Source organism: Numida meleagris, chromosome 5 (assembly GCF_002078875.1).
Source record: "Numida meleagris isolate 19003 breed g44 Domestic line chromosome 5, NumMel1.0, whole genome shotgun sequence".
In the NCBI taxonomy this organism is placed as follows: Eukaryota; Metazoa; Chordata; class Aves; order Galliformes; family Numididae; genus Numida; species Numida meleagris.
Genome location: NC_034413.1, coordinates 3,671,042 through 3,689,716, shown reverse-complemented (window position 1 = coordinate 3,689,716; position 18,675 = coordinate 3,671,042). Strand labels below are relative to the sequence as shown.

At 42.0% G+C, this 18,675-nt stretch overlaps 1 protein-coding gene and 1 long non-coding RNA gene across 4 annotated transcripts in view; both read right to left on the bottom strand.

The window, feature by feature from the left end:
- CPXM2 (carboxypeptidase X, M14 family member 2) overlaps positions 1-17,483 on the bottom strand; it is a 65,501-nt gene extending 48,018 nt beyond the window's left edge. The window contains exon 1 of the mRNA XM_021399889.1: positions 16,714-17,483. Within this exon, the coding sequence (XP_021255564.1) occupies positions 16,714-17,041 (328 nt within the window). The 5' untranslated portion in view covers positions 17,042-17,483. The remainder of the gene's footprint in view (positions 1-16,713) is intronic.
- Positions 437-12,423, bottom strand: LOC110400182. 3 transcript variants are annotated; one of them, XR_002439690.1, is made up of 4 exons: positions 12,347-12,381; positions 10,326-10,389; positions 3,112-3,184; positions 437-775 (listed from the first exon to the last, which is right to left on the bottom strand). It is a non-coding gene; the product is annotated as an uncharacterized LOC110400182 (long non-coding RNA). The 3 variants fall into 3 exon arrangements; XR_002439691.1 differs by lacking the exon at positions 10,326-10,389 and having other exon boundaries at positions 12,347-12,423; XR_002439692.1 differs by lacking the exon at positions 3,112-3,184.

Genomic DNA, 18,675 nt, shown 5'->3' with positions numbered 1-18,675 from the left:
AGGTGAAATAAGAGTAAGAAAACATTTCTGCTGACCTGCTCCCTATGTATTTTGATTGCATTGCTGTCACAGACAGCCTTTGTGGGGGCTGACTTAAACAGAAAAAGGTTCTCAATTAAAAAAAAAATCCATTATATTTACAGTCTTAAGCCATTTGTAGGGGAACATGGTGTGGCTAAATTTTGCTGTTTTGAAGATGTGACTGTAGAAGTGTGAAATTCTCACAGATGTTCGTGAGTCATATTCTATACTTGGTATGGCCCAGCTTGTCCCTGGAAACAGCTCCATAGGTTTTGGTCTGAGCAGTTTCTGACTTTGTTCACACACAAAGTATTGATATTAATGCATGCTAGTTTGTTTTCTGGCCTGAATTCAGGCCACCAACCCTTGTGTGCCCCCAGATTAATTGGAGAAGTAAAGACAGATGAAGGTTCTTTGGGCAAACACATTTTGCTTTTATTTGCTTTTTATTATAAAACCCGTTCCCCGAGCACCAAAAGAACAAAGCAAGCAGTGTACACTTACATCAGACCTCCTATACATAAGTTAAAAATGCTGCATTATAGTCCCAGACCAAAGATCAATCAAAGGATTGAGTCTATGCCAAATTTTTCTATCCAGAGACAACATTAATTGCACTCTAACGCTGCATCAAAACTGTATATGTTTCTTGTACAAGCAGAAAACGCTGCACAGGAGTTTAAGATGTCAGAGGTTGTATGAGAAGAGGGGGCAGGAGCTATTGCAGTGCTGCAGGATGCACTTCGAATGGTTCCTGTTGAATATTAAAAGAAAAAAAACAATGAACACCTTTAGCTGGAAACCACAAAAGCTAGCTTTGATATGAGGCCCGAGCCTAAGCCTCCTTAGCTCAAGAGGAACATTTTCATGGGCTCCAGGAGAAGGCAAAGCCTCAGTGAGGGTCCCACAAATGTGACCTATCTGGTATCTTTCAGCTACTTTGGATGATCAGATACACCTCTTCTTTGCTACCCTCTTTTTCAGGGGCTCCAAAGCCACCAAAGCTATGTCCTCACCCTCACAGCCCTTCTGTGACACACAGACAAGGAACACTTCCATGCTCCTTTCTGCCACCTAAATGCTGACTGATGAGGGGCTCAGTCTTCTGCCTGAAAGGCTGCAGATGCTATGCAAGAGTAGAAGAGTTTCCTGTCTTTGAAGTTTGGGAAAATTCAGCACTTCAAGGCAATTAAAGAATAATTTAAGGATTATTTTGATCCTTTAGGTCGTATCTGACTCGAAATCAAAGATTTTTGTAATTTGGAAAATACACTTTATTACTTCTCCTCCCTTGCACATGCAGATTGTGGCTGGTTCTAGATGTGGCAAAGCAGCACAATTAACAGGAAGAGTAGCTATTATTCCTGGCACAGCTGGAGGCAGGAATTTCCAGAAATCCTGTTCTCTGTGAGCCTTCTGGCCTAGACTTCAGACTCAGGAGGCTCATCTACACTCCAAATGCCATGCAGCCTTCCCGGAGTTGCCTGCTGCTGCTGTCACACATTCTTCCTAAGAGATTTGTGATGTGGGCAGTACAGAATCCCTGACCTCCATGCATGGTGTCCACTTGCCTGAACACAAGAAACATTTCCCATTTTTTCCTCCTGCAACTGGATCTTGCTGCCCATGGGAGGGGGGGAAGAAGCAGCCAAGCCCATACGTCCATAAGAGAAGAAAAAGGTGGAGAAAAAGAAGGCCTGCAGGCAGGCACCCCAGAATTCCCACTCGTCCATGGGAACACCAACCACACCAACCTGACATGGGAAAGAATGAGGGTGGGAGTCACACAGCTACATGTTCCACAGTCATAGCTACAAAGCCCTGACAAAAGAATTGGTGTGATAACAAGTGGTGTTCAGTGCTGACTATCACCCTATGGAGTTGTTCGGTATCACTGTGGGCATAGCCTGAGGAAAGTTTCCAGGTCCTTGTAATACATGGTGTGCTCTCACTGGTACCCAGGACCTCCACTTTCTGTACAAAGGAATATGTGCATTTTGTCGCTCTCAGAAAGAAATATCCATTGAAGAGCCAAAAAGCGTTCTATCAGTTCTTTTTATTGTAAGCACTGAGTAACATTGACTTATGTGTTATTCATTTAAAATGTTTCCTCTGCTGCTTTTCTGAAGCACAGGATGAAGACTTTCTGTAATTCCAACTAAAGCCACAAAACTGAGTACAGCCATCAAAATGAGAACCACTCTTTTCTTTCCAGATCTAAACAAACAGACTTAGACAAACAATGGAGAAAAAGCAGTCAGACTGCTTGCAGACTGGCTGGATATAGGACTAAAATTACCATTAAAATGCATATCTATCCAATGTGCTTATGCCAAAAATAGCTTAAAATATCAAATCGCTGAGGTATACTGCAGGACTAAAGATTCTACAATAAGAGCATAATTGTAGCTATTAAAAATAAACATTCAGACTTGGAATACCATTAACAAGTAAAAAAAAATCAAGAGAAAATAGCTGCAATCATCAGATACTTCTGCAGCCCAATAAACAAGACACCTTTGAAGTGCTGAAGTTTAACCTATTTAACAATTCCACTTGAGTGTATTTTACTGAAAATTGTACAATTGCATAAAAACAGTTGTACGAATATGAAAGCATCTTATGATACAATCAATTTCTTCCCTGCTCCTACAAAAGCCAAAATAGGAACTCTATACACCCATAGCTAGACACAGTACACTCACTGTGTGGCTGTACAGAGGAACAGCATAGTCATGAAATTCTTTACACATACATAACCTGAAAAATTGCCTAAGCTTTCGGTCCTGGAAATACATATCTACAAAGTGTTCTGGGAGCTTTAAGCAATCTGGGGGCAGGGTCACCCATTTTGCAGCAAACAGGGATCCCAGGCTGCACGAGAGAAGTATCTGAGTGGAAATAGATAGGAAAAGAGCATCCTCCATCACAAGGATCAGAGTTACATGCCTGGGGCTATACCCGACCTGGTGGTGAAATACATATGAAAAACTCCACTCTCTACAAACACATAACTTCACAGAAATAAACGGTATCACTGATATGCAGTTTTCATCTTAGAATAGACTCAGGAAGGTTGAAAAAGCTCACCAAGATCATCTCATCCCACCACCTTCTCTCTCTCCCTAGCACACACGTGAAGCCCACAGCGAGCAGAAAAAACCTGAAAGATAATAAGAGTTCTTCATAGTAGTGATGAACCATTACATCCTACTGCCACAGTTACTGTTGTCTCCATTCTTAAGTACTTAATTTACACTTGAGAAAGACTGAGATGGGCCACTTCCCAGTCAGCAGTACTTCAAGGAATCACAGAACCTTTTGAGTTGGAAGGAATCCTTAAATGTCATCTGGTCCAGCTCCACTTAATGCCGTTCAACTTCTAATCAAGTTTAGACTCTAGACTAAACTGTATTTCTTCAGCTTTCCAAAAGGATGGAAAGTGTGCTGAATATGATATCAAAAGAGATACACTAGCTTCCTTTGATGAAGCAGTCCAAGGCCTAAGCCAAGTCAATGAGAGCTGAAGATAGAATCAATGTGCTATTCACTTTTGGGTTCCAGAGAAGGCTGTTTTCTACCAGTTTAGCTCTCCAACTTAGTTCTTGGTGGGAGCCAGCAAGATTCAGTGCCAGCACCATGGAGCAGCAGGAGCTGTGCCTCTAAGCAGCAGATAGTCATTAGTCATCTTAGCTGTGAGTCAAAATGTCAGCTTTCATTTTTTTCATGATTAAAACTAAAAATACACATTTACCAACAGAACATAGAATAGATGTACTCTGTATCTGTAGTGATACCTGTGACCATCTTTCTTAGAGTCATTCTTCCTCTGCTGATTTATGAAAAACAAATCCTTGCCACTTTTAAATCTTTCCAAATGATGTGTGACTGATAAGAAGTGGCATTAAAATCCCCTTCCCCTGCATGCAGACAAACACACGGCTGCAAACACACCTCCATGCACAAAGCAAAAAGATCCCCAAAAGTGAGCTGGCCGCCTCAGCAGAGCCAACCATCACATCCCAGCACCTAGCTGTGCTTACAGCAGCCCCCTGCACTGAGCTATCCCTCTTCCTACAGCAGCAACAATGGGGCTGCCCACCACGAGGAACCATCATGGAGTGGTGGGAACGCACCTTGGGGTTTGTTTGTGAGCCATCACCCCGTGCAGGCTGCTCTCAGCTGCAGCCCAGCCCTCCTCCAGGTTGCACATCTGGGCTGAATACTTGACCTATATAGAGAGCCTGTGACAGGAAATACCTAAAATCCATCCAACTTGGTTTTAAAACCTTTTATACAGTGTAAGGCTCGCTGTTGAAGAGACATGGTGTGTCTGCTACTAGCAAGGAGCTTAGACATTTATATATTTTTTTTCCAAAATCACATCTGTTGTTACTGTTTCTCATGAAATAATAAGAAGAATTAATAAAAGCAAACTCTCCTTATGAAGCATAGGAGTCACCGCAGTGCCTGGAGCTGTTACTTAGATGACAATTTCAGAGGGGATTTGTGTGCTTACAATTAACCTGATTTCAAACCACGTGCTCCTTCCCAACCCTTAAAAAGGAATGTTTGTATTTTCCAGAGCACAGTAGAAGAAAAAAAAAAGTAAATTCAGTTGGCTTGTTTGCTCTTTACTTAATTATTCTTTTAGGTGAATTTTTTCTCCCCCCCCCCCTCCAAGCTTAGCTCTAATATCGTACTAAGACATCAGAAATAGTTGATACAATTACAGTCCTGAACAGTGGAAACTCTTTTAGTGATAGGATTATAAATCTGCCAAGTGCACACACACAAAATAATGGAGGTCCTTTGGATACACTGGAAATCCTACAAAGGTTTAGGAACTCACATAACAAGACTGTCTCCTTTCCTTTAGTGCACCCAACATCTCAGCTGGTGTGGCCTGAAAGCAGAGTTCAAACACACCATGGGCCATCCATTGTACCTCCCCGTCTCTATCTGCCCTTGAACTAGCCATGAAATAGACAACTTAATGAACTTAAAAAGGAAAAAAAAAAAAAGGAAAAAAATGCCTCAAGACCAAGTAAGCACCAGGATTCTGGGGTCTTAAGAGCTCTGTTGATATCTTTTAAACGTTGAGTGCTCAACATTTTTACAAACCTCTGGGCTTCCCGCCTGCAGGAAGAGAAATGCTGAAAGACGTGGCACTCCATATTTCTAAATGGATCAAAGGGAGGTTCAGCAGGGAGGCTCTTACAAAGCTCCAGCTCCATGCTAGAGAGCAAGGAGCTGAAGTAGTTCAAGCAAGGTTCAGACAAACATCTCAAATGGTGGGCACCTCTCCAACCCAAATGGCTGAGTGTCCAGAGGTCCTTCCACCTTATTCCAGCTTCCTATGATCTTGCAGCTTTGTGCAGCCCACAAAAAAGTTTCCCAAAATTCATTCTTTCTAAACATCCTTTCTTCTTTGTCTAAAAACTCAGCCCTAGTCCAGAAAAGACATGCAATCACAAGCCAAATACTGTGCACATAGGAAGTCTCCATGATGCAAAGCTGAGTGTGTCAAGAGTCTTCAAGTGATATCAAATATGAGTTTAAAATTGTATGCATTTATACTTGTATGCTTCTTCGAGGCCCACACCAGAAGACAGGTCTTTACTATCCTTTAGATCCTTGGAATGCATTCAAACAGACCCTAATATTTCCTAATATATACTGCCTGCCCCTAATAGATACTTTACTTATGCAAGTCTTATGGTAGCAGTAGCCCACAAGCTGCCACCAGACTCCTTTCCTCTCCTGCAAACATTGAATGTGCTGATGTGAAATGTTCGTGCCATGATCTGGGATTTATCAGTAACTCAGTCGCTGCCATGGAGAGCCCATCCTCCCAGCCACCCACAGGAGCTGGGAGCATTCAGTGGGCATGGGAATTCTGCACTTGGAAAGCAGCAGAACAGAGAAAGTTTCAAGGCAAGCTTCCACGAGTGTAACAAATTGTTTTTCAACTCATTAATTGGGAGGAAGAAAATTAGTTCAGGATTAATGAATAGAAATAAGGAAGTTTTGCAGATAAATAGTTCCATGCTATTTTCTCTCCAAGCTTTCAAAGATCTCAGTGGCATTTTAGCTTTGTAACTCCCATACTAGCATTTTAATTGCATTTTGAAAGGTTTCCCATTCTAGTCCTTTCAGAAGAGTGTAAGGCCTCTCTCAGTCATTCCCATTTGACTGGCATCTAAACATTAAAAAACACAAAGTATATATTTGCTCTCTGCATATTATTAGCAATGTCAAACAATTCAGATGTGTCTGCAGCAGTTTGCATTCCACATATTACTAGCCTTCGTCATGATTTGGACTGTTTAGAAAGTAGATCCACAAGAATCTTCCCCTCCTTTTCACTTAATAGCTTAAAATAACACTGAATGCCTTCAGTTGCTGGATAAGAGTCATGTTCTTTGTTCATTGTGGACTTGAACTATTGCTTGCAAACAGACATCATCTTTTTTTCTTTATAGAGTTTCCAGATCCTAAGTACCAAGCAGGAATTTTGCAGGGAAGAAAAAATATTTAGAGTATATTAACCCTCATATTTACTTCTATTTTTAAAAATAAATGAAGAATTTGATCACTGAGGCAGAGAACAAATGCTATTCCTTGTGATTTCAGGAGGAATTTACCTCAGCCTCATTTTATCACCTGAGCCTTGTGCATCCCACCCATCTCTGGGTCTCTGTAGTGCCTCACTACGGCAGCATTTGCAAAGGTCTTTGGAAGAATACTCAAAGCTTTCTGCATCTCTGTACGATTTCTCAATCCTCTGTTCCTCTACAAGATGGAAATAAGATTCTGGGGGCCTCTTTTTGTCACTTATACTGATGGAATACCTGATGTAAAGGAACTGGACCAGATGTGAGACACTTCTGTGTGGACTCTGGAGCACTGCAGCCCAGATATCTTTCAATGGGATCCAAATTATGCAGAGGAACATAAGGGTATTGTGTCTGACTGAATACCTGTAAGGAATTTTTCTCTTCATCTTGGGATACGTCCATGGCCCTGGCTATGACTGGCTCTGGCTACTCATCCTTTCCTCCCATCAGCCCTATATTTACTAACAGCACTCTTGACCAACCTTAAGAGAAGCCTCCTAATCTGAGCTGAGCAAAACACACTGAGTACTAGGGTACGCGCCATGCTGTTGGGTCACATGCACCATATCAGAGTCCAGGTTTACTCTGGGAAATTCCATATCTGCAGCCCATAAACAACCCAGATGTACTTCTGGCAGAGCTTTCAGTGGAATTTTTGCTTGAAATGTAAAGCATGCGAAGAGTGTGGATTAAACACTTGGTGGGATAAGACTGGGTCTATCCTTGGGAGTAGAGTACTTGCCATCCAGTGGGTGATGGCAAATTTCATTCTGTTTCTGAAATGTGTTTTGTAACTTCTCAGTATGTAAGAAATAAAGAGAAGAAGAAACAACAGAAAATTCATGTTGTCAAGGGCTGAAGTTTGAAGTTCTACTTTTAGACAATCACATGTAAAAGACTTTTGGCTGAAATTGAAATTTCTGCTCCAGGACAATGAAAATCTTTGGAAGGGCTGAACTCTGGTCCAGTGTCCAGATGTCCTCTGCTCTGCACATTGGACAAACTCATTACGTTACTGAAAATTATCTTGGGGAAAGAGGAGTGTATGTTAAAGCCAAATTGAGCATTAGGGTCACTAGCAATGGCATAGTTAAGGGAATGTTCACATCCAGATTTCAAATAACTTTTTAAAGAAAATTTGAACTTTTCCCTTCACGTGACAGATGTTTTAGGAGCACCCTGACAGTAAAGCAGAGCCATAAATCTATCACCATAAAATACAGTCTCTCAGAAGTAAACATAAGAATGAATACTCTAATTTCTGGGAAAGATCGAAGGAGATGGTTTTCAGTTGCTCTCATTTCAAACACTGTATCTCCAAGCACACCACAATGATTAGTGCAATCAGGCAGTTTACAGCAGATCTCAGATGTGTTGGAATCAGGACCTACTTGGCCTCACTCTGTACGCTCCTGTCAACAGAACTTCCACTGAAATGAAGCAGAGAAGGAGATTGTTTTGCTCTTCAGAGTTCATATGAGGAAATGGGGAAAAAGGCAAACCCGATGACAGCAAAGACCACGGAACCATTGGGCCTTTTCATAGAGAAAGAAACATCTGGAAGCCAAGCTGCGTCTTTTAGGGTTCCCCCTCAGGTTTCCTTTTAGGTCCCAGACAGAAGAACCAATCTTGCAGAGCCAACAAGAAGAAAAAAGTCAAGAAGCGTACTGCATTTGCAATAACATTTGGGAATGTGAAAGAAAAGTCATCTACTATGTAGTAGGACTCAAAATTGAGCACTCGTCTGTCCATATCTCCTGAAGGTATCAGTGTAGTGCAAACACATCCAACACACCAGGCTTGAAACATGGCTGTCAGACAAGATAATGGAAGGAGATCTTTATCTATTTCAGATGATTGCCCACATGGCTAAAATGTTCTTATTACTGATGTGGATCACATCCCTTGCAGTAAGGCTGCTCAATTCACATCAAGCTGCTGAGGCACAGGTGCTCCCATTCTGTAGCACTTTTCATAAAGTTCAGAAGGAACCAAATGAGGGCTGGGGAATATGGGCATGATAGTTCAGCATAAGGGATGAAGGGTGAGAAATCCTGTCCTGATGATTATTTTGGTGTTTGTATTCACTAATAATGGATGAGATGATCAGATATTCAATTTCAGCTGTGATTAATAGTTACTGGAGGTCACTATGGTCTACTATGCCAGCTTTGCTGTAATCTTTTGCAATATCAAATCCCAGTGGATGTACTGAGACTCAGACTCACACAGTCAACAGTGAGGGTTTGCAGTTCAGTTGTGTCAGAATATGAAATCATTCACTTCTCCTAATGTAAAACACGTTCCTCCAACTCTGAAATATCAGTATTTCGTATTATTTTTAGAAGACATTCTTGTAAGATATATTTCACAGTATATTCAGCCAAATTCCCATTTATAAGACACCTCCTTTAAACACCACTTCAGAAAGTGGCACTAAAGCCTTTTAAGAAAAATGATGTATTTCACTGTGGAAATAAAGAATAAAAACCTTATCTTGTCTCCATTTATCCTATAATAACACAGTACAAATCCTTACTTCCCAATATCACTGTTATTCCATAGAAAAAAAAAACTATTTTACATCTGAAAGAGGACTCATATCTATCAATAGATAGATATGTGCTTTGTAATTTAATTCAAACAGAGATAGAGAGATTAGCAAGTAAACCAAGCATTGTAAAGATGCTTTACATGATCCTCACACACTTCCTCTGATGTCTTCATAGGCACACTGACTCTCCAAGTCACCATCTGGCATCTTTTCTATCCCCCTCTTGTTTTTCCTCACCTCTTTTTTGTTGTTGCCATCTTTAGCTATGGGTAAAGAAGAGAAACTCTTTTCCTTTTACACCTGTCAAATTGATTTAGCACTGCCTGTTGACTGCACAGAGAATAAGACGCCTTGCTCCTCTCTGGTTGTGCTCCAGCTCTTCCAACACACAGCAAACACCCAGAGTACTCTGTTACTTCCCTTATCCTGTTTCCTTTCTTCTTGTCATAGCATGGATAGTGTGTTGAGGCATTACGAAGAATTAACTTCTGCATTAGAGACCTAACTGCACGGATATGTTGGCTATGACCAGCCTTGAGTGAAATCCCATGCAAACAATATCCCTTCATCTCATGGCTTCCTGGATTCAGAAGGACCAAACCATCCTCTAAGATAACTCCCAGGGACAGAAAGATTAAAAGTGACTGTCAGCTCCTAACAGGACTGATTATTACTATCACCTCTGTTTTCTCATGGGGAATGTTTGAGCTGAGTAAAAGCTATGGGAGTGTTTAGCATGGATAATCATTTGATTTTTAAGTTTCAGCTGCATCGGAGCTTCATTTGCTTTTTTTTGTTTGTTTGTTTTTCCCCATGAATAACCAAAAATGAATGCTAAGGGCATATATCTGTGTATTTATTTCAAAAAGCTGTATGTTATAAGGCAAGCAACACCACAAGATGTAACCTCCTGAGGGCCAGATCCACTGCATACTTTGCATAATCATATTAATGTGTCATATTCACACAAAATAGCTGCTTGTGATTAATCACATTTCAACTCTGTTTGTAGACAATGAATCTTGCAGTAGTCCATTTTTTATATAGACAATGAATTGGGCAAGGCTTAAAAATTCCAGGAAGAAAAGCCTCAGAATCTAAAAATTCAAGAAATTACTTCTGCACCATACCTTCAACTTCCACTACTTCATCTTTTTGATAGTTGCTAAGTTCACCTAGCTGACAGAGGCCTTCCTGCCAAAACCAAAAAATAATTGAGATTTGATTGTGAACCTTTGGAATGACCCCCAACCAGCTCACTGAGCACAGAATAACATAAGAAAAACCAACAAGAATGAGTTCAAATTATGAGTAACTCATAAAACACTGGCATTTCAGGAACAGGTCTAGGCTCAGGTTCATATTATTAAAATCTATTCAGTGAAATCATCCTTTTTCTAAAGAGGTATTTTTTCACCTTAAAAATTAGTTTGAATTCAGAGAAGCTTGCTGGGAGAATTATCATAGAAAATGGTTTTCTCCAGTGTAATCAAATGTGTTTATTCTACATTTTTTCTCATGTTATATTATTCATTGGAGCCATGGTTAATCAAAAAGTTTTGGCCAATTTTGAAGGCCCTGCTCATTATCCATTCTTAGTCATCTTTGTCCTCTTTTGTTGTGACATTCTTTAAAGGATGGGCTCTTAAACAGAACAGTTCTGTTGTTTTATTATTCTGCGTATTTCTAGAGGAGAAAATAGAAGCTGACAGATGAAAAAACTCATTAAAAGCCAGATGTTTTCAGCTTTGCTCGTCACATCTGGCAATTAGGATATGACACATGCTCTATTAAAATCTGGGGGAAATATTCCAAAGAGAATCTAGGTGCTATAAATTCATTCTTAGAGGTTGCTAGTCTAAGAATTTTAAGCAAAAGTTGTAAAATTACACTATAGGTCACTGGAGTGCTCCACTTTCTCTGGACTTCTCAGGAATGGGAACTAGCTAAGAGGCTGAAGACAAAAGATACCAGTTGGTTAGATAACAGCAACGCTGATAATATTCTTAGTTACTATGAGTCATCTACCAGGGAATAGCCATTCACTCGCTGCCTCTGGGGATGCAGTCATTCTCTCTAACTCATCTTGCCCTCTCCTTCTGTTCCCTAACCCCATAGCCTGTCCCCATCCCCCCTGAATCCCTGCTGTATTTCTGGCTGATGCCCTATCTCCTTTCTCTCCACACACTCTGAGCTCCCCAACACATCGCCTAAAGCCATTGCTGGTGCTGCTCTCTGCCAGACCCCTGCCAGCCTCCCACCCTGCCTGGCTTTCAGCCCCTGCATTCCACTAAAACACATCTTGCCAACATTTCTAATGACTTCTTCCTCGCTGGATCTCTGAGACATTACTCCATCTGCAGTGTGCCAGTGAAGTTCAACATGCTAGACTTCAAACACCTTCAGAAAACTGACTTTGATGGCTCTCTTTGCTCCTAGATTTCCTTTCCTTGTAAGTATGCATTCAGCATGCCTACCCAATTTAAATCTCCCCTTTTCCCTTTCGATCTTTTCTCTAGCTAATTTCACCCCAAACCACAATTTTGGCAAACAACACTGACTCACAGGCGCATCTTCCTTCCACGTTTCCTTCTGTTCTAGCTGGAAACTGGGTGTACCTTGGAAACCTTTGCTTATGTACTTTCAGTTATCCACTAATGCCTTTCACTCTTGTCTCCATAGTGGAGAAATTCACCATTTAACTGTCTATAAGACCACAATCTAGTCAAGTTTTTAACCTCACACCCTCCTCAGATCTTCAACACCATTCTGTATCAATTAATAGGCTGTTCAGAGAGGTAATGGGCTCACTGCTCCTAGAGATGTTTAAGAACCATGGAATTATAGCACCAAGGGACATAGTCTCTGGGCATGGTGAGGTTGGACTTAGTGAACCTAGAGGTCTTTCCAACCTTAGTTATTTTATGATTCTAATACCTTTCCAGTTTCACACAGTTAACATCTTTATATTTCAGCTTTTCCTTTTCAATCACTCACTAAACTGTCTTCAAGCCTTTATCACCTGACACATATAACACGATGGAAAGCACACCAAAGACAACAGAGCAGCAAGGTCTCAGGCCACAGCAAGTGAGGATTTGCTAAAACGCAGCAATAAAAGGCACAAAAGTAAAGGAAAGAAGCTGCTTACCTTCAGAAGGCCTCAGGTAGACAGGGATCTCCAAGAAGATACTCTTGCCTCCACTGCCAACCCTTAAATGAGGTCTGGGAAGGGGTGGATCCTGGCTCCAGCCCTTCTGGTCACTCACCTGCATTGCATGCACCTGAGCTCCCCTGGGTTGGCCCTGCCTTCCCACCAGGTGCTCAATCACTGGTTCAGGCTTAGACTTAAAGAGTTTAGCACCTTGCTAAATGGGACAAGCAGGAGCAATGCTGCAATTTTTCTCTTGCTGCTCATTTGCCAATGAAGGCAGCTTTCAGCACCTATTTGGACAAAACCCACCTTTGTGCAGCTTTTTTGCTTGGGAGGAAGCACCTCTCCTTGACCTCCTTTCAGACTGGATTAAAACTTCCTTTTGTCCGGGTGCCTCATGAAGCCTGATAGAAAGCAGAGTTCCGTAGGCTCATCCTCCTGCTTTTCACAATGATGAAAGAGACATTTTTATTCCCAGCTGTGTCTGCTGGGATCATGGGCTGTCTTATCTCAGATGCTGAAAAGTGGCACATGGTCCCACTAGATCTTGACCCATGCAAGAGATTCCTACGTGCTACAGAAACAAACTTAAAAAAAAAAAATGACACTGTTGTGTGTGTGCCAATATTACACAAAAATAAACAAATATGAGGCAAGTGAACAGTGATGCAGCTGAAGAGTTTCAACAATCTTGGGGACAGAAACAGTCAAGAAAGGAAATCATGACATATTTTGGATTGCCCAGAAATCAAGTGCTGGAAGAGCTGTGGAATGTGAAAAAAGAAGTTCACTAAAAACCGTTCTGAGCACTGCCACACAAATGAACACCGCTCCTTTATTTTCCAGTAGCAATCAGAATTGTGGCATAGACAGAAGAAGAATCACCAGCACAAATATAATCGTTTAAGTCAAGTTTGTTTCCTAGGAAGAGCTTTTGCTAACGTTTGGTGCATCCCAATGTTCTCCTCCCCATGAACTCGATAGATGGTCTCAGATGAAAGAAAGCTTTGTAGATGGCATTTTGGAAAGCATGGTATAGTCTTAGACCTGAACTGAGATATGGAATAGGGTGTCTTTAGCATTGCCTTTCTAAAGTCATTTCATAGCTATGCTGAAAAGAAACAAAAGTATAAAGGAATATATAATTACTGAGATAATGGTGGCAAATTCAAGCACAATAGGAGCAAGAGTGGGAACAGTTCAGCCAAGATTGAGAGCAACATGCAGCATTAAGCAGCGTTCATGGGCACCTGAGCCCCATAAGCCTCTCTGAGGTTAAATTTTGGCCCGTGGGCAGACAGAGCCAGTGGGGATTTACCACCCAGGTGGTGGCTGAGATGGCATTTATTAAAACCTACTGAAAAACTCATAAAAGAAAAACATTGATGTTAATGAGAGTCTTTCCACTGATTTGAATGGGCTTTGGATTGAGGCCTAAACAAGCAAAGATGGAATTAGAAAACTGAAATATGTATATACAGAAACCTGTCAATCCGACTGTTTACCTTCCAGGGATGACCTAGTAACCATTTCATTTATGAGTCATTTCGAGGGCAAGAAGGCAGGCTGATGTTTGTTACTGCTATCTGAATCCCATATTTGCAAGTATTGGTTCTTAACTACATTTTAAAAACAAAAACAAAACACAGACATCGCAACTCCACTGACATCCATAGAATTTTTCCTGCCTTAACATTTCACGGATTGAAACATTTGTATTCTCATGTTCTTAGTAATTAGCTTAAATAAGCCTAGCCCGTGTTATCTGCTATGAGCTGCATCCTTCAGCCTGCTCTGTTTGACTTCAGCTTTGATTCAAAGCCTGGGCTGATCAGTACCAGCTGCTCAGCCAAAGGGCAGATCACACGTTCCCGGCCCTCCTCCTCCTTCATCCCAGCTCTGAGCCAGCCTATTGTTTGTTACAAATAATTAATCCCACATGCCCCGGCTCCCAGTGAGCCTCACAAAAAGCAGATTTTTGTGTTTATTGCATGTCCAGTAAATGAATTCCAGTTCTGGATACATGTATAAACATATGGATGTATACACATATATATACAACAGGTACACATATTTACACAGCCAGACTTGTAGTTACTGTTCATGGCTGTTTGGAACATTTCTATCTGTCCTCCTAAAGGGCCAAATGAGAAAAATTATGAGCATCTTTTATTATTTAGTCCCTTCCACATGGTTCCAGATGTACAGACATTCACTTCCAGCTGATACCCAATGACATGGCACAGGGCTTTGGTGGCCCTGCACTGCCTGGACCTGTACATCTACTCTCTGCCCTTGCCAGATTGCTGTGTGGTGTCTTTGCTTGTCTTTGGGAGAGGGAAAAGGAAAGAATTCTAGTATTACAGCCAGAATTTGTATTATTCTCTACAGTTAAAGTTGCCTGAAACTTCCTTTTGAATGACTCCTGTCTTCAGTTACTTGCTTCTTCAACAAATGGTAACCATACTCTTTGCTGTATCCGAACAGGGTTTATTAGGGTGATTTCAGTTAAGACAGTTCAGTTGCTCCTGGGGAAACGAACTGCATTTCACCACATTGTAGCAGGTCTAACAACCAACTCATTGAGGCTCCATGAGCTGGAGCAAAAGTTTGGTGGAGAGATTAATCCTGTGTGAGTCCATTGGTCAGCACACAACGGAGTGCATTTTGGGAGAGTTTATGGAAGGTTTGTTTAAATTTTCTTGTTCCATAATTTCCTGTGTATAAAAGGAAGGTGATTCCATCTTTTTAGGAAGTGACCGTATTCGGAATGCCTGTAAGACCTCAGTTTGCTCTTGGACTTAGAATTTTGTGCTGCTCTATCTACAGTACATTGAACAAACAGGTTGGAAAGGGAAGAGTGGTGCACAATGAAGGAGGATGATATTGGTACAGCTGCTGCTCCTCTGCACCTGCAAGGTGCTCAGAAAGGTGGATGCCTGTGCCGATGAATGAAAATTGCCCTCACAGATTAGAAGCCCTCCTCACTGCTGCCACTGCGCATTGTGGGGTAGATATGAAGCCACAGTGCCAGGGAAATTGGGGAAAAGCCAACAGGGAAGGTGAAAGCAGAGCTGAAATGCAGAATACTCCTCTCCAAGTGTGGGAAACTGGTGCTGTCTCTACTCCTCTGAAGAAGAGCAATCCTGGTACCTAAGACAGTAGCTTAAAAATCCACCGTGCCCAAGATTAGATAGCAAATAAGACAGTACTTGAGACCAGGAAGCTGCTGGGCTGTGATGGAGCCAAGGGCACAGATGTCTCATGTCTATGCTCCCCCAGACAAGGCACTTGTCCTGCTCTCATCTGTGATCTCTGGCTGCCCCACAAACAGCTTCCAAGATTTCACAAATGGTATTTCCTTACCACTATTTATTATTGTAAAAGCTCAGATCTCTGTGAATCAAAAAATAATTGATTTCTATCTGTGCTAACCTTAAATTGAAAATTCTATATATTCTATTGGCTAGAAACAACAGGGGAAAGCAAACATCCCTATACAATTCCTGATGCTCTGTTTTGCTGCACTGCATGCAGCAGTGTCTCTGAACTGCCAACTTTCTGCCCCGTTCTCTGGCTGTTACCATGAAAAGTTTCTTCCTGAAGTAAAGAGGAGCTCAGTTCCAAGCAAGTTGGACTTGGTGGTGCAACTAGCTCTTAATGGGAACAACTGGCTGGTAACAGCTGACCCAGTTCCTACACATGTTAATAATGTTTGCATATTTTCAGCCAATCACATGCAGAAAATGCAAAGGAAATCACAGGTGGTCTTTTTTTAATAAGGAATTTTAGTTGTCGCTTAATTTCTTTGTTTTACAGGCTGATAATAACACTGAGCTTGCTGTGACTCAGTCTATTTCAGTGAAAATCTTAGTCTACATATCTTCCTCTGGAGGGCTTTAAAGCAAAAGCTCAAAGAAAGTCACAATTGTAAATAAAATCAGCTCAGGATCTTCTCTTACACTCAAATGACCAGGGACAGAGTGAGGTGTCAGCGTGTGCTGACAGCCCATGCTGCAGAATCTGTCCCTCCTCATTTGCTCATAGAACTGCAGCTCTCACAACAATCCAGTTGTCAAGTGCAATTAAGAAGGAAAACCATAGTATTTGGAATGCAGAATATTTAATGTTAGCACTGCAAAAAGTCTTCCCTTGACAAGGAGGGGGTTAAAAAGCCTGTAAAAGTTCTGAAGAGCTGTTCAGCAGGATATTAAACATGAGTGCATTGCCATCATCGCCACCACGAGCGCATTATTGTTATTAGTACCAAGACTGCCATTAGTGGGATATTCATTAATGTTAAAAGTCACCGTCGGCATGAGATTCAGAGCCTCTGAGCTCTGGAGGAGGAGGTGGAAAGTTACCTGGTGGAGTTTCAAGAATGGCTTTTCCTTTTTTGCTGCTTTTCTTCGGTTTTAACTCTTTCTTGCTCGGTTTGAACCCTGGGTGCTCCTCTGGCTCTGCAGCACGGATAGTTCCTTCCTCTGCGGGTTGCTCCGTGAAAGGAAAATACTCTTCACCGGGGTATGGAAAGGAGTAATAGTGATCCCTGTTGCTAATCTCTTGCAGGTAATAATCCTGTTCGTCCATGGGGACAGCCCAGGACAGACCCCCCAGCACGGCCAGCCCGAGGGCGCAGAGAGCGAGGCACAGCTGAGAGGAGCATGAGCTTCTCTTCCTAAGGGCAATCATTAGCGTTTGCTTTTTGCGTAAAAGCAAAGCCCGCAGACTTTATTTGGCAGGAGGGGAAGCAGAGAGCCCTGGCAGGGGGATGAAGAAGCCCGTCTGCAGAAAGTTCCTCTGCTTGGGGCGAGTTTGCAGGAGCTGTGCAGCGCGGCGGGACAGGGCTGGGAGGGAGGGGGCAGGCGGGATGCATGTGATCGCCGCGCTCGGCAGCCAGACAGACGGATGGACGGACACGCGGGAGAAGGCAGGACAGGACGCTGGCTTGGCAGGTGTGACCTCCAGCACGGCACGCTCACTGCTTCCTTTCGCTGTCGTCGCTTTCTTCCCGGATCACAGCTCCGTAGAAATCCCCTCGCAGTTCCTTTAGTCGTCCCGTGTGCAGCTGGTCCAAGGGAGCGTTTATGCAAAGAAAAGTGAAGTTGGTAGCAAGCCTTCGCCTCCCAGCAAAAGAGTTTTTCCAACCCTGGGAGATGCTGCGCAGGATGGGGTGGGCACTCCGAGCCCTGGGCAAACGCTGACAAGCCATGTGTGATGGGACCATGTCCCACGTGCAATGTATTACACACCTTTTTGCAATCTGTTTTCTTTTTAGCATCCCTCTCCAGCACAGATCTGAGCTTCCGTGGTTGCCCCAAACAACGCAACTACACCCATAGCATGTGCCCACTTGTAGGCATCTGCTGGGGTAGAGGGGAGACACGCCAGGAAGGACATGTTTCCTCAGCCTAGATCTTTTTGGACAACTTTTGTTCTCCCTGAAACATCTTCCAAGCAGATTAGGATGCACTGTGCTGGCAGCTGCACACGTGCAGCCCAGTGTTGTTAACGGAATCAATTTGTCTGGGAATCAAAGCTTATCTTTCATCTTCTTCATACCTCCAAAATACCCGTCAGTGCTGAAGGAAATGTGCAGCAGTTGGCTCACGTGGAATATGAATCGTCGCTCCTGTGTTGAAAATACCAGCTTATATTTTCATCATGTATATTATATTTCTTCTCAGTGCCCAGTCATCCAGGAGAAAGCATTACATCTGTTACTCCGCTCTCTGTTCTGCCTTTTCAATCACAGTTTGTGTATGCAGCCCTTGGTCTCAGTTTTTGAGGGCAGAGCACGAGCTACAGAAAATTTGCACAATTTTGCTACTGTTTGCAGCACAGCCAAACTTCAGCGAGCATTGTGGATTTCCACATCTCTACAGAAGCTGCAGAAAACTTGACTTTTCCATGTCTTCATTAATGACCTACTTTTTTGGTAACTAAAGGAGCTTTGGCTGCAAATTATTATTTAACTCATCGCAGTGGTCAAAAAGGTTCCATAGAAACTGAAGACTATTTACATTTCCAAGCACAGCAAGAGGTATTTTCATGCAAGACAGAGTCACGTGTAGATTAATTAGAGATTAAGGAATATGATTTGGGGGCAATTTTAAATTATTTGCTTTTGGCAGCTTTACACATGTACATTTCAATAATGTGTGCATGTGAAGATTATGTATTTTCTTTCATACACAACCACTATTGTATAGTGATACCTTTTCTATAGAATCAACTTTATTTTAGTCATTCTATCTATGTATATAATATTACATAATATGTTATTTCTTATCTCTTATATTATAGCAATATTTCACATCTGATTT